The 20,766-nt window shown below is 42.1% G+C and overlaps 1 protein-coding gene across 4 annotated transcripts in view; it reads right to left on the minus strand.

Moving 5' to 3' along the window:
* Positions 1–20,766, minus strand: part of LOC109980978 (uncharacterized) — a 41,533-nt gene that overhangs the window by 12,769 nt on the left and 7,998 nt on the right. For 2 of the 4 annotated variants that reach the window (XM_029276570.2, XM_065961493.1), the window contains exon 2: positions 519–726. In XM_029276570.2, coding sequence (XP_029132403.2) covers positions 519–646 — 128 coding nt within the window. In that variant the 5' untranslated portion in view covers positions 647–726. Of the gene's footprint in view, positions 1–518; positions 727–14,294; positions 14,366–14,603; positions 14,660–20,766 lie in introns of those variants that run through there. The other 2 variants (XM_065961491.1, XM_065961492.1) reach the window with 2 other exon arrangements.

Here is a 20,766-nt window from a genome sequence, read left to right on the forward strand (position 1 = left end):
AAAGCCACAGTGCAGCCTCTGATTGGTCCCTTAGGATTTTGAAAAAAAAAAAAAAAAAAAAAAAGAGAAAAGAATGCTGCTCCATTGCTCTCGCCTGGCTCAGAGTCTGATCCTCTTTAAACCGCAGGGTGCTCGATTGCTTTTGCCTTTTCCCGAGGAAGTCCGCTACAGAGGGGGAATGACGCGAGGCTGCTCTGACTCTGGCCTGTCTCCTCGATGTCCCGTAAACATCATTTCATCTGATCTGACACTCAAAGCCATTAACATTCATTACTGCCACTCTACTCGGGGCAGGGGATAAAAGAGACGGAGAGGACGGGACAGAGGGACGGAGGGATGTGAGGAAGGAGGAGAAGAGTTCAGAGGAAGTAGGGGCACATAAAAGGAGGAGTGGATGATGAGAGTGATCTGAGAGGGCATGAAAGTCTGCTTAATTTGGTTGTCTCTTTCTTTTTTTTGTAGGCCCCCCTCCCCTCTCCCCCCCCCCCCACAATCAAGTCATGTGACCGTCCTCTTACCTTTGGCAGCCAACACAGACGAGGACGATCAGGATGGTGACCACGAAGGCGGATGCTGCTGCGATGGCGCCCAAGAGCAGCAGGTTTTGGTAGGTAGGGTCGACATCTGCCCCTTGACCGAGATCCATGACACCCGCTCCCTCTCGCTCACTCACTCACTGCCACACAAGCTCAAACTCCGCCACGCAGACCGTCTGCACAGAAACACCTGCAGAGACACAAGGTAAAAATGAAAAAAAAAAAAAAAAAAAAAAAGACATATGAGTGACATGAGATATAAGAAGAAACCAACCAAAATGCTGCAGAAAGTGGGATGAATTTCAGTGTGTGTTTGTGTGCGTAGTTAGTTTGCCTCTGGCTTTTTGTCAGCTTCTCGTTCTGACATATCGGTTTCTATTTTTGACTCATTAGAAGCAGAATAATGCACGGAAAATAGAACACCTTGCAAGGCAGCCGGTACGAGCGAGCCAAAAGAAAAGGTTTCATCACACTCGCTCTTTTTGTTGTTAAAAAAAGATCAAATGATACCGGAACATTCACTTGACTAGCCAGAGAGACTCTTGTGTTAGTGTAACTGGAAGAACCAACTGAGCTCCCCAGAGTAGTGTCTGACTGACAGAGAGACCAGATCATCCACTGTCACACTTCATTTCCTGGCAGAGCACGTTCGTTTTTCTCTGATCAGCAGGGGCTCAAACACTCTCAACAAGGTTTTCAAGTTTTTTAAACAGTGGTGTATATTATCGTTGGTGTGGTAGCGCTTTTACCTTTTTCCAGTCTTAAGTTCTACTAGTCTCTCTCACATATCTCTGATACATGGAGGCTTACTAACCCTCAACAACCACCCACTGCATACACATGCACACACTGAGTCCGTGCCAGACAAAAATCATCTTTGAGGAGAAAGTATCTACACCGTTTCATTTAGTTTAGACGGAATCATTTAAAGTTTTTTCTTTCTTTGGCTCAGTTTGAAATCATTGTGATAATAAAAATTGTGCAAGGTTCTGCGAAAACCCTGTAGGCTGTTATGATGAGTCAGTGCCAGGGGTGTAAGAATAACTGAGTATATAAAACATGAAACTGTTCCTTAATACAACTTGAGAGTATTGTCTGTTTTTCACTGAGTACTTTTCTCTCCCCTACATACCAGACAGGGGGAAAAAAAGTACGTACACACTCAAGTACAATGAGGAAAATAAGGTTTATTGTGTAGCATATTCAGAAATATGTGTTCTTTGATTTTTCTAAATTTAGTTTGACTTTCTTTCACAAAGTAAAAGGAGTTTATTTTTCATTGTTTGAACTGTGTACATCATTGGCTTCTTTATGTGTACTATTGACAAATAACAGGAGGAAACACGGTGTTACAGCCAAAATATAACCCCCCCCCTTTTTATTTTTTTTGCATTAAAACATAAATAATTGACATGACAAGCATTAAAGGTCACATATTATACTCCCTTTTCAACACGTTTTCACAGGTCTCAGAGATCCCAAAAACATGTCTGTGAAGTTTCCTGCTGAAAATCCACTCCGATCCTGTATTTGATCATGCCTATAAACACCTCTATTTCAGCCCTGCTCAGAACCGGCTGTTTCTGTGTCTGTACCTTTAAATGCAAATGAGCTGTTTGGCCACGCCCCTCTCTGGAAGGGGACGTGGCTCGGGCTTTCTTGCACCATGCCCGATTGTTTATGGCGGAAAGGCAGATTCAGATGGCAGAATAAACATCTAGTTGTGGGAGTGTCACCCAACTGGGGGGAGGGGTTACTGCCCTTGACTGTGATGTCACAAAGGGAAAATCTCCAATCTGCCTGTTTGAGCACACGTCTTCTGAAAAGTGGAGCAGGCAAAAGACGGAGAGAATTTCTCATAATTAGGTGGTTTGTAGACAGACTAGGGACACGTTAGTGTTTGACAAACATGTTTAAGTGTATTTTGCATAATATGTGACCGTTTAGAGGTGTGAAAGTCAGTAAGTTAGTTGTGAAGGGGGAGTTATGTAATTAAAAAACACAAATCCTTTATATATGAAGCCCTGATTTTCTTACATTTCTATAGGCATAGAAAGGAGCAGAATGAGAGTTACACAAGCGGTTAATACAAATGATGAGAAATATATGATTCAACTAACTAACCCATGCTTGTCAGATGAGTTCACACACTACTGTTTGTATATTTTTTTCTTCAGATCATTTGTGATCAGATACTTTGTGCCAAGGTCCTTGTTGAGTTCAATCTAAACATCTATGTGTCTTATAAAGGTGGTATTATTCAAGTCAGTTAATAACCTAGTTTAGCAAGCTGGAGTTTGACCTGGGTGAACATATTTAGTAACAATGACTCTCCATATAAGAACTAGCTGTGTGGTGCAACCTCTTCTAATTTACTGATGCAAAAATCTCATCATACAGTATTCATATGAAGACACCCACATTTTCTGTAGGCTGAGGCTGAACTTACCAAAAAGCTGGTGCAACTGACTCCTGAGACTGGCCTCAGGGAAACGTTGCTTAATCGAACAATAGGTTCAGTTTAAGGTTAAAACATTTCAACTGTAATTGTGTTATCATCACGAGACATTCTGGAGCATCGGTGAATACCTTCACGCACCGCCCTGCACATTCCCCTGGCACACAGCAACAAGCACACTAATGCAGACTCTACATATGCCGTGCATTCCTCTATAAACAGAGACAATGTGGATAAAGTATTCAAAAAGACCGGGAAGCTGAAAATCGCAGATCCAAATGACAAAGCAAGCACTGAGCAGAAGGAGGTCATGGCAAGCTCCTGTGTATGTTGTGTGTGCGTGAGAGTGAGACATTGTGGAATACACCACCACAGGATCTGGCTCTGGCTTTCTGTTTCTTGGAGATAAAACAGCATCTTTTTTTTTTTTTTTCTTTCTTCTATGTCCTCTTTTTTTCTAGGTCCCTCTCTCCCTCTCTCTTCCTCCAGATCTCCCCTACTCCTCCTCCTCCTCTCTCCTCCTCTCTTTCCTTCCTCGCTCTCACTCTTTCTTGCTGTCTGTCTGCCTGACCCTGCAGATATGTGAGGCAATGCACAGCGAATGAATTAGCAGAGCTGAGGCCTCAGACAGCAGGCAGCGAGGCAGGCGGGAAAAAAAGCGAGAGAGAGAGAGTGAGAGAGGATGAATGAAAGGGTGAGGTAAGAGAAAGGTGATGAGACACGGGAGCAAATGAGTGGGATAAAAGGACGGACAGGTGGGTGGAAGATGCAAGGAACTCTGGGTGGGAGGGGGTGACAAAAGAGGGGGTGACAAAAGAGGGGGTGCACACGAAGTAGGAACGTGAAGGAGAGGGTGTTATAAACAGCGGGGGAAGGAAGAGAGAGGAGAGTGATGAGACGGGGAAGATGAAGACAGTGAGAGAAATAGCGGGGAAGCCTGGCAGAATTTGCGATGAGCATTGGGGGGGGGGGGGGGAGAGAGAAAAAGCGAGAGAAAGAGGAAGGAAAAAGAGGAGGCGATGAGAAGGAGGTCATCAGCAGTCTGTTTCTGCCTGCATTTTGTCAGCCCTCTTCTGCAATATTCAGAGGAGAAACACATACAAGGGGGTGCGTTTGGGGACGCAACACAATAGCAGGATGCGAGCACATGTCTCGCAGTGTATTTAACAGTAATGTGAAGCGCACAAGTGGCAGACGAGACTCGGGAGGAGGAGAGGCAGTTTCTGTGCGACGCCCCTGCAGCAGGCTCGATCAACGACGCACAAAAGAAGAAGTACTCCTGCATCTGTCTTCATTCCATGAGTAAAAATGATGACAGAGATAATAATAACAGCGTACTGAGAATGATAACGATGGTTGTGATAGCCCCATTCATGGACGCTGCTGGCGATGACTATCTTGAAGACGTAGGTGATGATGATGACGAAGGGTGCAGAGACTAATATGGTGGTAATGATGGTGGTAATGAGGTCAAACTGAGAGCTGCAAAGACGCGTCGAGGGGCGGATGCAAACAGCCGAGCTGGCAAAGGCAGCGAGCAGGATGCAGCGGTGCAGCGCGACCACAGGGTGGAAGGTTTCCTCTGTGTCTCTGAGATCACACACACACACACACACACACACACACATACACACACACACACACACACACAAACAGCTCCAAAGAGCAAAACACAGGCGCACACACACCAGCAGAACAAAAAAAAAAAAAAAAAAAGATTGTAGCGCACAGAATTTAACTTCAGTCGCTTTGCACATTTCCTTTTTCTTTAAGTGATGTTCTGTTTAACCTTAAGATGTGAAACTGGGGTCTAACAGTTTCTGCAGCCTCTTTGTTACACAGTATCAACTCAACAAAGGCTAATTGTACTTTCCACTTTGAATTCTGCTTAAAATAGACTGTGGCAAAGAAAATCAGCTACATTTTCATGTGCCCTAAAAACAGTTTTTCCAGCCACTAAGAGGTTTATGTGCTTAATTTCAAGCTCTTGGCTTAAACAGACCCCATTTCATATTCATTCTGTGTGCCTTTAACTATTTTTAAAGATTGTATGTATCACTCACAATAAAAGAAAAATGGAAACAATTGTCTGTTGACTGCGTTTATCAGACCCTGATAAGATAAAGCTGCTCCTCTTGTGCACATGGATGAATGTAGCCGTGTTTTTCATGTGTGTTTTAAGGTGTCATCTGTTTAATTAGATATTTAAATGAGTAATTAATTACCAAGAGGCTTCTTTGAGCACAGTGCTTCTCTCTGTGAAATCACCTTCTCCCTTTTGCGCTCTTGGATCCCAGCTCTACCTCAAAAGTGGGGCACTTTTCTTCGGTTTAAAAATAAGCGTAACCTGATTTCAGTTACAATTCAGGGCTGAAGTTTACATTTACAGTTACATTCTGAATTACATCACGAGTCGTTATGAATTATTAATGCTTTCAGTAGACGGGGAGATGTTGGTTCAGCTTTCTGTGCAGGATGGCTTTTTCACCGAGAGAGCAGAATGACTCGATAGAAGCGACTTCAATAAACAACAGAGCCAAACACAGAACAAAGCACAGACTGGACAGCTTTCAGGAGGCCGAGTATATAAAGTATATTAAGGTTAACCTCAGCGTTTCTCAGGTGATTCCCTACAGTCATCTAAAATTAAAGAAATCTGTTCAGCTCATCGGTTCAGCCGCTCTTCACAGTCTTGTTCACTTTAAGGCCCTCTCTCTCTGACAACAATCCACCGCTGATCGACAAACTGCTACTCAGAGCTTAGGAAAATCCAGTGCATGGTTGTTACTGCACTGAAGCATAAAAAAGTCACATAAGAGGTAATCAGGGGGAGTAAATAAGTGTTAATCCATCTAATTGAATAATCATCGACATCAAGTAAGTCGTCATTAGTACCTGTTACCTTTTAAAGACTGAAAGCTTTAAGCAGATTCTTTACTCAGGACAAAGTACGGACAACAAACCATGAAAACATCCAACACAAATAAAAATCCTCTACTCAAAGCTTCAACGAGGGAAAGTGTGTAATTATCACCATTAAAACTTACCTACATAATCTAAAGCAAAAGTAAAAAGACTCATTTTCAAGGACAGGTGGTGAGGCCACATTATAACACACATACACTGTATGACTGTAAAACGTCCTCTTTTCATGAGCGAAGAAAAACAGCCCCGTCTCAAATTGTTTAAAAACAGTTTAATGGGGGCGCCGGTAGCATAGTGGTTATTGCGCGCGCCCCAAGAAGAAGAAGAAGAAGAAGAAGATGCATGGATGCCTCAGCGCAGAAAGAACTACAAATGTGAAAATCGTAACTGAACATTGAACCAAAGCTTTCCGACAAACTGTGACGGTGCAAAAAGTGCCTGATTTGCTTCTGAGATGCCATTGAGTGGATTATGCGGTGTTGAGATGTTTAAAATTGAAATACTCAACATGGGTATATTTTGCGTTTCAAAAAAGAAGTACACAACGTGAGTTAAAGCTCCACAGTTATATGAAGTGTTGTTCTGAAGCTTGGAGCATGATAGTGCTCATGTAGTGCAGAGTAGGCAGGGTCGTTGACATCTGCAGCCAAACATAGCATACACTGCTGGTGTGTGTGTGCCCCCTAAATTCTGTTTACTGACATGTATTGGCTTATTGTGTGAGGTGATGTAAAAAAAAACTGGATTTTCTGTCATTGCATATCTTGTTATCTCTTACAGAACAATGAGAGGTCGGAAAATAGCAGAGAATTTGGTGGCAACACCAACGAAAGGTTAAAGGTGACTGTGAGCATTACTCTGTGAACAGCAATTTCATTTCATGATGTACAGTGTAAGACTGAACATAGGCCGAGGAAATAGAGGTACTGCAGCAACCCCAAAACATTCAAACTCATGTTGATCCCTGTAATGGGATATGTATCAGAAGTGTGCCAATAAATGTTAGAGTTATTTTTTTCTGTTCACTATGGTAGTTAGTCATTTCTTTAACGTACAGCAGAGTGATACATGTTGGAGATGGGGATGGGCTCTCACTCAGTCCATTTATTTTACTGGTTTGATTTTTTTTGTGCTGTACTGTCATTTTTGTCTTTTTTTTTCATCAGAATCTCTCATAACCTATATTTTTTGCTGACATAAGCTAATATTGTATCACTGTATATGTCAGACGAGATGTGATAGAACTGTAAACCAGCAATGGCTGACCAGCTTTGACTGTATGCTCTACCCTCTCCTACTGTTTCTTATTGGAGACATTTAAACTACATATTGAAAAGATTCACATTCAAATAACGTGTTTGTTTTGTGCTTAAAGGTAAATGAATGACTGCCTGAAGCGTCCATTAAAAAGAACTTTGAAAACTCTCACATATCACTATCAGCCTAACAGATTACATATTGATTGGAGCGTAGTTCTGTTATGTTGTCCTAAAGGTTTCTCTTGATAAATGATTTTGGAGTTTAGTTTTGTTGTATTCTTTTGTGATGATATGGTATATGATCATATACAGCAATAGTTTTTTTCTGGTCATTTATTAGTACTTATACTTTAGCTGTAACGAATGTTCCTGATTAAACTCGGATTCTTTTACTCAAGTGACTCTCACCTCATTATTTTAACAGTGTATTAAAACTTTTACTTTGGATTTCGTCGCCCACCTCTATGCAGTATTACACTGCATATACAACTGCCTTTATACACACACACGTCAGCTGTTGGAACATAACTCATAAGACCTTGTGCTCTTCCTCACCTGAGAACATTAAACTCCCTCTCATTCAGTTTCTCACTGAGCCGCTCACTGATTCATGTTTCTCCCAGCCAAAGCTGCCTGCACTTATTACATTAAAAAAAAAAAAAAAAGCCTCCTTCCCCTCAGTTTCCCACATTGAATTAATAGCGCCAGCATCCATCCAATTTTCCTAATTGCAGCAAGAGATTCACAAGGGCGATACAGCGACGTCATGTTCCTGAACGCAGCTTTCAGTCCCTGTCATCACATTAGGACAAATCCAACTAAGTGATTATTATCAAGGGCAACAAAAGAGTAGACCCCCGGAGATGTTAGGACGTGAGGGTGCGGGTGCGGGTGCGTGAGTGTGTGTGTGAATGTGTGTGTGTGTGCATGTGTGTGAGGGAGAATAAAGGACTTCTATTGCCTGATTAGTTTAACTAAGCACATGCCACTTGTAGGTTTAACTCAGCCTATGTAGCATTTACATGGCTAATAATGCTAATCAGGCAGGGTGAAAAATTCTAAATTACATCACCTGTTTAACACTGACCTGTTACTGGGCATCAACCTGTAAAGCAGCCTGCCCTCTACATACCCCATCTCTAAATCAATCTACCACGCCATCTGAAGATCAGGCATCGATGCAAACGTAATCTGTGATGTGACAGAAAAACATGGCGATGATGGGACGACAGTAAGGGAGCGTATACAGAGGACAACACGACTTCCAAACAGTGCAAGTTCATCAGAGGCCCGGACTACAGCATATTACATCTGAGAGGAGACGAGAAATCACATCATGTCCACGGCAATCTGCAGCCCCGCGGGACACCGCTGCACTGTGCATAACAACATGGAGTGATGGGGAGACAGAGAGGGGAAAAAGGGCGAGCGAGGCAGGCAGAGAGACAGTGAGGCCAGCAGTGGGAGGGGAGGGAGAGAGGAAAGGGAGAGAGAGAGAGAGAGAGAGGGGTGGGGGGGTTACGGATTAACCCGCTGACATTTTTTGCCATCAGCTGCAATAGCTATCTCTAAGCCTCACACACACACACACACACACACACACACACACACACACACACACACACACACACACACACACACACACACACACACACACACACACACACATATCCAGCGAGGACTCAGGCCATGCAGCGGCACTTGGAAAATTTCGGCTGAAATTTTAGTGCCTATCCCAAAGTGACCCGTTACAAGTGGTCACGTAACAGATCCAAAAAAATCCTGAGCTATTTTGTCCTGGAGTTGGATACTAATCTGATAAGCAAAATCAAATATGATTTAGAGGCTGCAAAGCTTTGGCAACATCTGCCTCTTAATGAGTTAATGTATTAAGTGACAAAAGTGGGGTTATCTTGAAACGAGAGATGAACATGACGATGGCTTCTGAGGCCTTGTTATTATATAAACATCTTATTCATGATAAGGTTGGTCATACTGTACATCGTTTAACCAACAATAAACCTGCCAGGATAAGGATTATTCCTCCACAACATAAACCTCCATTGTTGACCAAAAATACATCAGAGAATCCCAATTTTGCACACGATGACATATTCCTTCATTACGATTATGACTATGATCAGTTCTGTTTATTTTGAATCCATCCCACTGGCAGCATCCTGCTGGAGTTAATACTCACTGAAGCACTAAATATTTGTTCATCTTCAACATTGAAAAAAGGTCACAAAAAATCTTTAATTAGCACTTTAAAGAAACTGCCTTGTAAAACTGCTTTAAGAAATATTGTATGCTTGACGATATTATGTAATATGTATAAAACTAATTAACAGCTTCTGTTAAATATACGGCCGCACATTGACCTGCTATGAGATTGTGACGCTATTTTTAACTAATGCAAAATCCTTCTTCTGTTAATCTGTTGTGTCTTCCATGACGATAAGGGAGGTAAAAATCACATCTCTGATCTGAAAATGTTAAACACATAAACATTTGTAAAAATCTACTCCCCTCTATTCTCAGAAGAGGACAGTTGGCAGCTCCGCTCTGGTTGCTGTTGGGTATAAAGCACTGTTTGTTTTATCTGTTCCACACCCGGTCGTGTGCCTCTGATGTGCTCAAATGGCAAACCCTTGTGTTGTGTTATTTTTAGAGTTACACAGGATTTTTTTTTTTTTTTTTTTGACATTTCACTCGTTTGCCTCATCCTGTGTAGCATGGCGAAATCTTTCCACCAGAAAAACAACAAAAGACAAAATCCCAAAGGTTGTTCTCGACAGATTTCTTTGTTGCTCTGAGTTTCAGGTTGTGATTTAACAGCAGGATGTGCTAAGCAAAAAAACAAAAAACAAACAAACAAAAAAAAACTGCCCCTAATGTGGGCTAAATGATAAAGAGTTATAAATAAAACGATGCATCCGTTGACATACAATGCTGAATGGAAGAGTTTTCTTTCAGTCTGCATGTAAATTTAAAACCAGAGGGGAAGTGAGTGCGAGTCGTTTCCATGTGTAAAGAAGCGGCGCGGGTCAAGCTCATAAAAAATAGGAGGAATAGTCTGGATACAGTTTGTTCTATCTGTGCTTTCTGAGTGCACAGAGGACAGTTCCAGTGAGAGACTTCATAAGCCGCATATACAGTACAGTGCTGATCCTACACACTCAGCCAAGGCAAGACCCCATTTTCCTCTCACTTGACTCGACTTAATTAACCAGAATGAGTCAGAAGCAACATTCAGGATTTAAGATTTATCCTTATGGGATTGGGGATCTCTCTCTCTCTCTCTCTCTCTCCCTCTTTCCTGCTGTCTCTCTCTCTGTTTCTCTGTTTATGGTTGACTTCAGTGCTAACTTTCTGCTCATTACTTTAATGATGGCGCTACTGCAAGCTTATGCTCACGAGTGCAGTTTGCTTTTTAACACAGCAGTTTGGGAATAGCGAGAAATAGCAAGACACACACACACGCATGCACAAACTCATGCATACAGCAGACAGAGAACCAAATGAAATCAAAATCCCATACATGCATTATGTATGTTGTGTCTTAGCGGAAAAAAAACAACCAGCAGCCTTGTCGGGGGAAAAAACTTTCCAAAAATTGGAGCATGTAGCACAGCATGTAAGCTGCATGACACCCACAGGGCTGTGTGACCACGCATGCACACAATCACAGACACTGAGAGTTAATGACAGAGAGGAGAGCAAATGGGACACCGGGTGAAAAAGCGACAAACATCTTTTTTCTCCTCAGAAGTATCAGCCTAACTCCCAACATAACTGTAATACAGAGAAAGAGTGTGACAGACAGATATATCCAACCCCAGCTCTCTGCTTTTGCTTTAGATGCATTATTCATCTGTGTGCCAATTTGGAGGAACCCTCCCAATCCCCCAGCATGCACCAAAAAGAGGAGAAGCAAGAGAGAGAGCGAGAGAGAGAGAGAGAGAGACAGGCCGACTAGAGAGAACGAAGTCACAGCTAAGAATGTCAGAAAAAAGGAGAAAGAAGAAGAAAAAGGAAGGGAGGAGAGGGAGAGCAAAACACCAGAACAAAAGAAAAAGTGAGACAGACGCAGGAAAAAAACGGGAGCAGGATCGGCTCAATCTCTCAGCTGCAATGTGGTGAAACATCCAAACAGGATTTCAAATGATCCAGGGAGACTTCTTCTCCCTGTATGTTTTTTGATATTCCCAGCTCTGCCTGACTTGTCTGCGGCAGAGGAGATTAATGACGATTTCCATGTTAAAGACTTTTAACCCCGCTGAAAACACACAGGGAGCAAAGACCTCGGGCCTGAGCCTCAATGCTCTCTGCCTCGTACTGAACACTGCACACTTTTGCTTAATCTCACCCGCTGCAGTATAAATGCAAAAGCAAGCAGTGCTGTCAAACACATGCAAACTCTTTATTAACTGCGCGGAGGACGCTGAATCTTGTTCAAAGCACGCTTTAGTCATCATCTTTTAATACCTCACAAGTCTTGATAATGTCAGTATCATAACAGGATCACCGCATCCGTGCTGGCAGCTGTTGAATCTGTCCATCCTGGGACAGCCTGCCCCAGATTTAGCCCCGCACAGTGTCATCGTCGCCCCCCTATTTCTAGGTTTGTTACCTATTATGGCAGCAGCCTGTCACAAGTACAGCTCCTCTTTAGCATCACGGTTCAGCAGGAGAGAAAGTGGTCACTCATAGACAGCAGCACCTCTTCACCATGACGGGTGTGTGTGTGTGTGTGTGTGTGTGTGTGTGTGTGTGTGAGGGGGAAGGGGTGTGGGGAGGATAAGTGTGTGGGCTGGATCAGTCAGATTGCTGTTTAATCTGCCACTGTCTCCCCACAACGGAGTGCGGAGCTTTTAGAAGCAAACAGCTGGTTGTGTCTCCCCCCTCCAGGCCCGAGTTCCTGCAGTACATAGCAGGCTAGCTTTGACAGTGGACCTGCCTCGACACTAATGCTGTACAGAAGTTTCCATCTGTATCACATCTGACATGTGACGCTGGCTTCATTATTTCATGTAGCCTTGCTCCTGTGTGATCATCCCTACTGTAGAGTTATGAAATAGCATTAATGAATGCTGCTGCTGCTGCTGCTGCTGCTGCTGCTGCTGTGGAGGGCGTTGGCTCTCGCGCTCCTCCGCTGAGGGATCTGTCAAACTCCGAAGCTGCTCTGAGGATTCGCCTGTCAGATTTGGCCTTATTTGTCAGTTTGCTGTGATTCTGCTCCCTCAGCTTTGTCATGTCACCGTTCAGATTGCTTTGGAGGGCTAACCATGGAGAGTGTATGCCAGGACTCGGTGCTGATTTACATCAGGTCAGTCTTTCACAGAGACGGACGGGGAACGCTGAAGCGCCACCAATAACACTAGTTATGAGGATTTAAGGTGCCGCGATAATCTCAGGAGGCGCTGTCAACAGACTCAAAGTGTGCTGGAAAAATAGGTCTCACTCTTCAAATAGCATTGACAATTTCTTTAGTGTTGAGGATGCACTACACGCAGAAAAACTGCGTCGCAGAAGAAATGTTTTTAAAGATTTTCTTATACATTTATTCTTTCCAATATGGGTTATGATACCGACATTAGACCTAGAGTGTCGTATGTTACCAAGTACCCCTCTGATACCACTGAAAATACTAATTGCTTACACATTTCTTGCCTGACTATTTAAACGCTGTTCAAACTGTTGTGGTGTGTTCTTGCCATTTCATTAATTCACTGAAAACCACAGATTTTTAGGGGTTAATATCAGAACTGTCTGTGTTTTGATTGGTATTAATACTGATACACAAAACGTGTCTTGTATGACAATAAAGAAATTCCTAAGTGTTTTCTTTTACTTCTTAATTAATTGTATAATTATAAGCAAACTTACTGTCTCTTAAACCTGAAAAAGCTTATTCCACGTGAATGGAGATGGGCAAAATATTAAAAACACTTTCAATACAACACCTCCACTAACTATTGTGTCAAAAATGTAAACATTATTTACTAGAGCCCGACAGTATCGGCTAATTTCATTGCAGATATGCGCCGATATTACAAGATTTTTTCACCAGTCAAATAGCATTTCCTTTGAGTTTCGTTGTATTAGACTAACATTTCTCTTCCAGGCAGACACCTGCAGAGTGTGCTACATGGATTACAAAAAAACACTCTGACCATCGTCACTTCTTTATCTTTTCCACAAATGTTTGACAGCTGCATTTAAAGGATCAAAGCTGTAAAAGTTTATATTTATCAATCTTTACAGATCGAAGATAGATCTAAGAAAGTTATCGGGCCGATATATCGGTATCAGATTTTTCTCTTCCTAATATTCCTGATAGTGTGGGCCCCAAAAATCCCAAATCAGCTGGCCCTATTATTGACACACCACAAATACAACACTGTCAAAAAGTACATTGAAAGTATCAAAATGAAAGATTGTTTGATGATTTGATATGATCTGATATGTAGGCTAATACTTTCCGATCTTTAGACGGTGTGTGAAATAGTTTTAAATGTGTGACTCCTGCTCAAGCTGGACTCGAAAAGCATCTCAGAGTCACATGCTCAAACGAATCATTGATGTCCGCCTACCGGGATCACCAGCATAATTTGACTCAACGAAAAGAAATCTGCAACAGGATAATGGGAAAGGCTCGGTTTGTGTTTGCTCATTTTAAATTTGTAAATATTTATATTTTTTTTTTCCCCGTTTCCGGAGGGGTTTTTTTTTTTTTTTTTTTTTTTTTGCATCATGGCCTCATTTTTCAAAGTCACAAAGTCAGTGCAGCATCTTGCAAATTACGAATTACAACCCTTCTTAGATGTTCACAAGAACCATAAGCACAGAAGTCAGACAAGCATGAGTGCAAGCCCACACACAAACACACACAAACACACACAAACACACACAAACACACACATGCAGACCAACATGGCAGCGCTCGTTCGCAGGTCTCGAGTGGCGAGTGATGTTTTCACACTTGTGTGGGGAGATTGCTATTTCTGCGCGGAGCCAGATAACTCAATTATTCATGGCAGACGCTGGTGCACTCACTTTACCTCTATGAGGGAAGGAGGGCGTGTGTGTGTGTGTGCGTGTGTGTCTACGTACGCTTCGGAGCGTGTGCGCGTGTGCGAGAAGACCTCCAACAGACGATGAACCGCTGACATGCCACACCACACAGAAGGAGAGGAAAGAGGCAAGAGCAGAAAAAAGGCAAAGGAACTGTCATAAACATGGCAATCAAAGAGATATGAAGCACGAGGTGAGGATCAAAGAGCAGAAGAAGAAGAGGGGAGGAATTAGTTCCCTTATCTTTTCTCTAAGCCAACTGTGCACCTTCCGATCCTCTCTGGCGCAATGAACACTTACAAAGAAAAATACGTTTTGAATTAGCTGCAAAACTGAAACTCAGCTGACCTTTCTCCACAAGAGGGGTTGTTTTTTTGCACCTTGTACAGTCCTGCTCCTCTAGTCTGAAACGAAAGCAGAACATTTTGAGTCAGTTGTTTAAGCCACAGCAGACTTATTATTCTTCCAACTCATTATTTGATTCATCACCTTTTTGCAAGTCATTGTTTCACTAGCATGAAAGAGGCGGAAGACCTTAGTGAACACAGTATGTGGTGTGTTTGCAGGTAGGTGTCCACTTGGCCTCAGACCTTTTACACATCAGAGTGTACAGGCCGTGGCTCAGTGTGCTCTGCCATGAGTCCTTAAGCAGATGCTGAGTGCTGCCCCTAGAGCACATTTATCACCCCTGACACCAGATGGAGTCCTGAGAGGTCTTGAATAAACAGACAGACGCAGCCCAAAGACACAAAAACATGTGCAAATATAAACACTCAATGTGTGCCTGTAAAATAAAGACAAGTACACAAAGGTAAATTAAAAAGTTCAAACGTAGTTATCTGCAGATTCAAGAAAAGATGTTCTGAAAACAAACAAACTGAATGAATATGAATGCTGTTTGTCTTTGTTCATGTTTGTATGCATTTATGGATTCACTATATAATATCACACTACTAGAAACATGATGTAATTTTAACAATAATCATAACTACTTTTATTTTAAAAATATATATATTTAAATGCAATCCCTAAACTCTTCCCTGGATGTAAAACCAGTCCAAATGACTGAATACAGATAAATATATCTGTCACCAGTACAATTGTCCAAACATGAGGACGTCTGGAGAAAATAATATATACAAAATTATATATCTTAATTCTTTTTTTTTTCTTTTTTTTTCAATATAACTCCACTCCAGGACTTACCTTTTATCATCAATAAGTCACTGAGCTGTTTTTTTTTTAAGTTTAATTTTGGGCTTTGCCTTGATTTTAGAGACAGGATAGTGGAAAGAGCCAGAAATGAAGGAGAGAGAGAGAGAGAGAGAGAGAGAGAGAGACAGAGAGAGAGAGAGAGAGAGAGTGGGGAAACGACATGCGGAAAAGAAGTCACAGGTCGGATTTGAATCCATGCAGCCTTCGCACACGTGGCACGTGCACCAACCACAAGGCCACCGGCACCCTAAATCCCTGTATTGTTGTTTGTTGTCTTTTTTTTTAGTTTTGTTCTTTTTTTTTAGTCATTTTTGCTATTCACCAGTAAAAAGAAAAAAATCCTTATTTTATATGAATGCTTCCTTTATATCAGCACTTTTTGCCTATTTGTTGCGTCTCTTGACATCAATCTTTGATTTAAAACAAGCGACAGCGTGCACATACAGGACACACACATAACTCACTGTCAGTGGCCGCCCTATCTCTGCTTGTGCTGCTCTCCTTATTTCCCCGAGGACAACTCCAGAGAGCCAATTGAAGCAGTTACACATGCCGACACTTCCATGCAACCATTTACCACGGCACACCCGCCCAGTGGCTCTTTTCATTAGCTTTACAGTCCGTAAACCCGCAGACAGACACATGCACTGGACACAAACACTGTAAATTCACACATAAGGACATTCACACACGCACACAAACTTAGCTGTCTCATTTTACACATGTTTTCCCACACACTGAATCTGTGAGTGATATGTTTTCAACCATTCCCCGAGGGGTTTTTACGGGACTCAACTGGGGCTCAATCTGATCACAGCGCTTGCTCTTCTGTGTCAGCACTTTATGAATCCTCCCCTTCAGCCCAGTTTGTCTGGGTCTGCATGTGTGTTTGCAAGCAAGCTAATGAGGGATGGGGGAGAGAGGATGACAGAAAGAGGATATGCTGAGAGAGAGAGAGAGAGAGGGGAGGGGGTGGTGGGCAGAGGAAGATGAACTGCTGTGATGAGTGTATACTGTAACTTAGCACACTTTCTGAAGCACACACCCCCGTGGTTTTTTGGGTGAGTCACTCTCTGCACTTGCAAGCTTGCATCAAATCTTACATGCTTCAATATGCAGCACAGTTTCTATTTGTGTGTGTAATTCTAATTCTTTTTTGCAAATCTCAAAGAAAGCACAACATGAAACTCATTTGCTCTGTGAAAAAAAAAAAAAAAAAAAAAGCTAAGCTCCAGCACAACAAAGCCAAAGGCGCGACACACCCCTAAACCGTTACGCTTGCATCTCCCATTCACATCCCAGTACAATCCAGATGACTGTGTCTAATTTGCACTGGATATTCCATTTCCATTTGAAAGGTGGTTAGTGCCCATTGAGCAGTGTTATCGTGGCTGTGCAGACAGAGAGAGGCTTCCCTGCTCCTCCCAGCCTTAGACGGAGAAGCCATCGATTTAATTCAGCCTTAAAAGCCGGGTCAGCCTCAACAATGGCGGGCTCATGGAAAAACCATTACCCCAGGTGAATTGTGAAATGTTAACCTACATACATGTTTGCCATCGCTCTCTCCGTCTCGGTCCTCTCTCATGTTACCCTGCAGAGCGCCACAGATGGCGAGGAGACAAGAGAGAGGGAGAGATCTGTGGGCTGCTTCTCAATGGAGTACGCAGGCTCCTCTCTAGGTGAGTCATGCTGCCTTTCTTTACACTTCTAGTCCGAGGCCACCTACCTTACACCTCCTCTCCAGCACAACTCCTGCCAAGTTACTACGCCTGCTCATCCATTACACTTCTCACCTCCTCTGACACTGAAGAAAAGTCACAGATGTCTTATTTGATCTCGCTTAAATGCTTGCTGTTACACTGAAAATTAAAGCTAAGCTATAATTCATATGTTATCACCATGTTTATTGACAGGTGATAAGAATTGCATGCATTCTCTGCATTCGCTAAAAGACCACACCACAAAGCAGATTTTCACCAAGCAGAGGGATACTCTTTTTTTCCTCCATTGTTTTAATGTATGCAATCATCTGCTGATGGATAATTGGAGATTTCCAGAATAAAAGAAATTGGCTTTCAATCTTCTTCGTTTCGGCTTGATTATTTGAACTCTTTGTGGGTTACGTATCGTTCATCCGACGCCTGTAGCTTGTTCAGAACACTGCTGCTCGCCTCCTGACTGGACAGAAAACGAGTGACCACATTACACCTGTGTTGCTCTTCCGTTCATCAGCTCCCTGTCCGTTACAGGATCGATTTTAAAATGTGACTTTCAAAGCTCTAAATGGATCGGTACCGCCTTACTTAACTGAAATTGTCAATGTTTCTACTTCAGCTATAGCACGGTGGTCTACTATCATATCAGCTGCTCCAAGGATGTGACAAAAAGTAGGCTTGAAACCAGGGGCCGACGGAGCCTTTGCAGTATCCGCCCCGAACCTTTGGAACATCTTACCACTTCAAATAAGATCTGCCCACACTCTTGAATGTTTCAGATGTCTGCTGAAGACATATTCCCTTCTCTTCGGCTTTCCTTTAAAGATCAGAATGTTTCATCCCAACAGACTGAACTATCATTTGAATTTCCTTTTATGATACATTCTTGTTTTCATGGTCTTTGGTCAGCCTTGGTTGTTTTTAAATGTTCAATATATTAAGTTGACTCCCGTTCATGTTGTGTAATTCATTTTCATCATACAGCTTTGATCTAATTTTAAATTTGTTATACATTTGGTATTAATATTCATCTTTTAAAAACAGTACCCTTCATACCCTTGATTTATTGTTTTAATGTCTCCATCTATTTTCCCTATTGTCGAACAATGTCAGTTGTTTATCTTGTATGAAAGGTGCAATACAAATAAAAGTCTATTATTGTGTTTTTTATTTTCATTTTTTTAAAGGTATTTTTGGGACATGAAGATGCGAACAGTTTATGTTCACATCTTCATCTCCTGTCTTCTTTTCGTTAAAAAAAACTTGAACATTTACAGTTTACCAAGAAGTAAATCATTAAATCCTAACACCAGAGAACCTGAAACCGTTTTTTATTTTTTTTGCTGACAAAGAAACTAAAAATGTGTATAAAAATGATCAAAGTATGTCTATCTGTGAGTAGAACCAGGGTAAAGCAGGTTTGGATAAGCATGAGGTTATGAGTAAAACATAAAAGGGACAAAAATAACACCACATTAATATTTTAGGGGAGTTGCAGCACAGAAAGAAGCAAATCATGTGTTTACCTGGCCTGGGAGGTTTGATGCTACCGAGATGCATGTGTGTGACAGCGCAGGGTGTATTAGGTTAATATAGTGCAGAGGTCCTGCTAATTGGGTTACAGAACAATTTAGTTAATTGGGTTAGCAGTGATCCAATGACAGCAAGCATGCTGGCAGAACCAGCTAGCTATCGATCAGATGGGTGAGTGAAGGGCACAAACACAGCAGGTGCTGTCATTAAACAAGCACAAACACAAGCAATCATAATGAACTGCACTCACACGTGTTATGTGTCAGATTCAGACGGAAGTTGAGGGAGGTGATCTTATCAGAAAATCATAGAAAATGTCTCAATAAATACAGACTTTGTGTGCGGGTGTGCATGAAAGAGGAGTAGAGTGTGAGACAGAGACAGAGACAGAGACCACTTGGGACCTCAGCTCTCTTTCAAGTGGAGGTGAATGCATAAATAATAAAATTAAATCATCAAAAAACATCCCAAAATAGTCCAAGCTGTTCTCTCTTTAATATCCACACAGAAAGAATCTTATGTTACACATTCTTCAAAGTTATGTTAGTTGCTCAGCGTCTTCAAATTCAATAATGTACATATGAGAACATCAATATGAAGACTTTTTTTTCGTGCCAGAAACGCAAGGATTAAAGTGACCTATAGAAACAAAAGGAGGTCCAATTCACAAATGTCGTTGTATTATAAAAAGCAACAGAGTCATTTTCAGATGTGTGGCTGTATATCTTCATGGTCTGATGTGCTGCTTCCGTATGTGGCAACCCATTATCTGATGGTAGCTAGGTGCAATCTGCAAGGCGTCTAGGGAGCAGAGTACTAAATAAAGATATTTTTTCAAGGTTTTCAGGAAAGAGCAAATCTCAACCCCGGTTGTGTCACTTCACTTCCTTCGCTTAACACAATCTGCTGCCTCCTAAAATAGCTCAGCGTTTCTCTGAAGCCGCGACTTAACACCAAGATAGACGGATAGGGTGCGTGCAGCGAAAAAAGAGACTGTCAGTGCAAAAAAAAAAAAAAAAAAAAAAAAAAACCCCACATAAGCCACGCTGCGACAAGTGCACTGACGCACTATAAGATCTGTAGATTTGCTTTGTGTGATCCTGCTACGTGTGTGTGATAGGTACATGCACACTTTCTGCTGCTTAGCTTCAGATATAGGAAGATCACACACCTGTGAAGAAATGGTCCATGCACTAAACTTTACAACCTTTTAATACTTTTTAAAAAAAAACACTTAAATTACAGCTGACCTCATTGAAAAAGTATCACGCATACTTGTAAAGTTATATTTCAGTACCTCTAAAGTTATTGAGAGCAGAAGACCATGATCTAAAACGATTATCCTCGTCTCTGGCTTATGTTTTGATATTTGCCGTGAACTATACTCTAAAGGCAAAGACAGCCTCTGGAGTGGAGTTCAGCTGATGCGATCTCTCTTTCCACAAGCCACTCTTATTAAGAAGCACCACTAAAAGCCGGAGGATTCTCTTACTAAACCAATCAATAGAGGATCTGCCTCGCCACGGTCCCTAGGGCCCTCGACTCCACCCTTCATTCTTCCCTTCCTCAAGCTCTCCACTGTCCCTGCAGTCTCACTCATTCATGGTAGGCAAGAGGGGTGGATGCTGCTGTGTATATATGTGTGTGTGTGTGTGTGCTTTCTTCTGTGATCCTGCACACTCAAGACAGATCGGATACCAAATGCAGCGCTATCTCAAACCTCAGGAGGTGAAACAGGTGAAAACGGTCCTGGGAGGCAGAGCTGAGGAGCAAACCCGCCTGTTAATGAATAAATAAACACGGCAGTCAGCATGAACGCCCCGCTGTCCTCGTGCTCTCGGAGTGAAGAGGCTGATCCTCCATCGCTAACACCTGTGTGACTGTCAGAGGAATCAATAAACAGCTACTTTAGCAAAGGTTAAGTCCCGCACCAGCGTGCACACTGACGGCTGTCTGCCTCTCAAACAGGAAGAGGAATTTATGGCACAGAAAAGACACCTTACATGTTTACACTATAACTGTGTAGTCAATTAGCGGGAAAAAATATT

Source organism: Labrus bergylta, chromosome 12 (assembly GCF_963930695.1).
Source record: "Labrus bergylta chromosome 12, fLabBer1.1, whole genome shotgun sequence".
Taxonomy (NCBI): domain Eukaryota; kingdom Metazoa; phylum Chordata; class Actinopteri; order Labriformes; family Labridae; genus Labrus; species Labrus bergylta.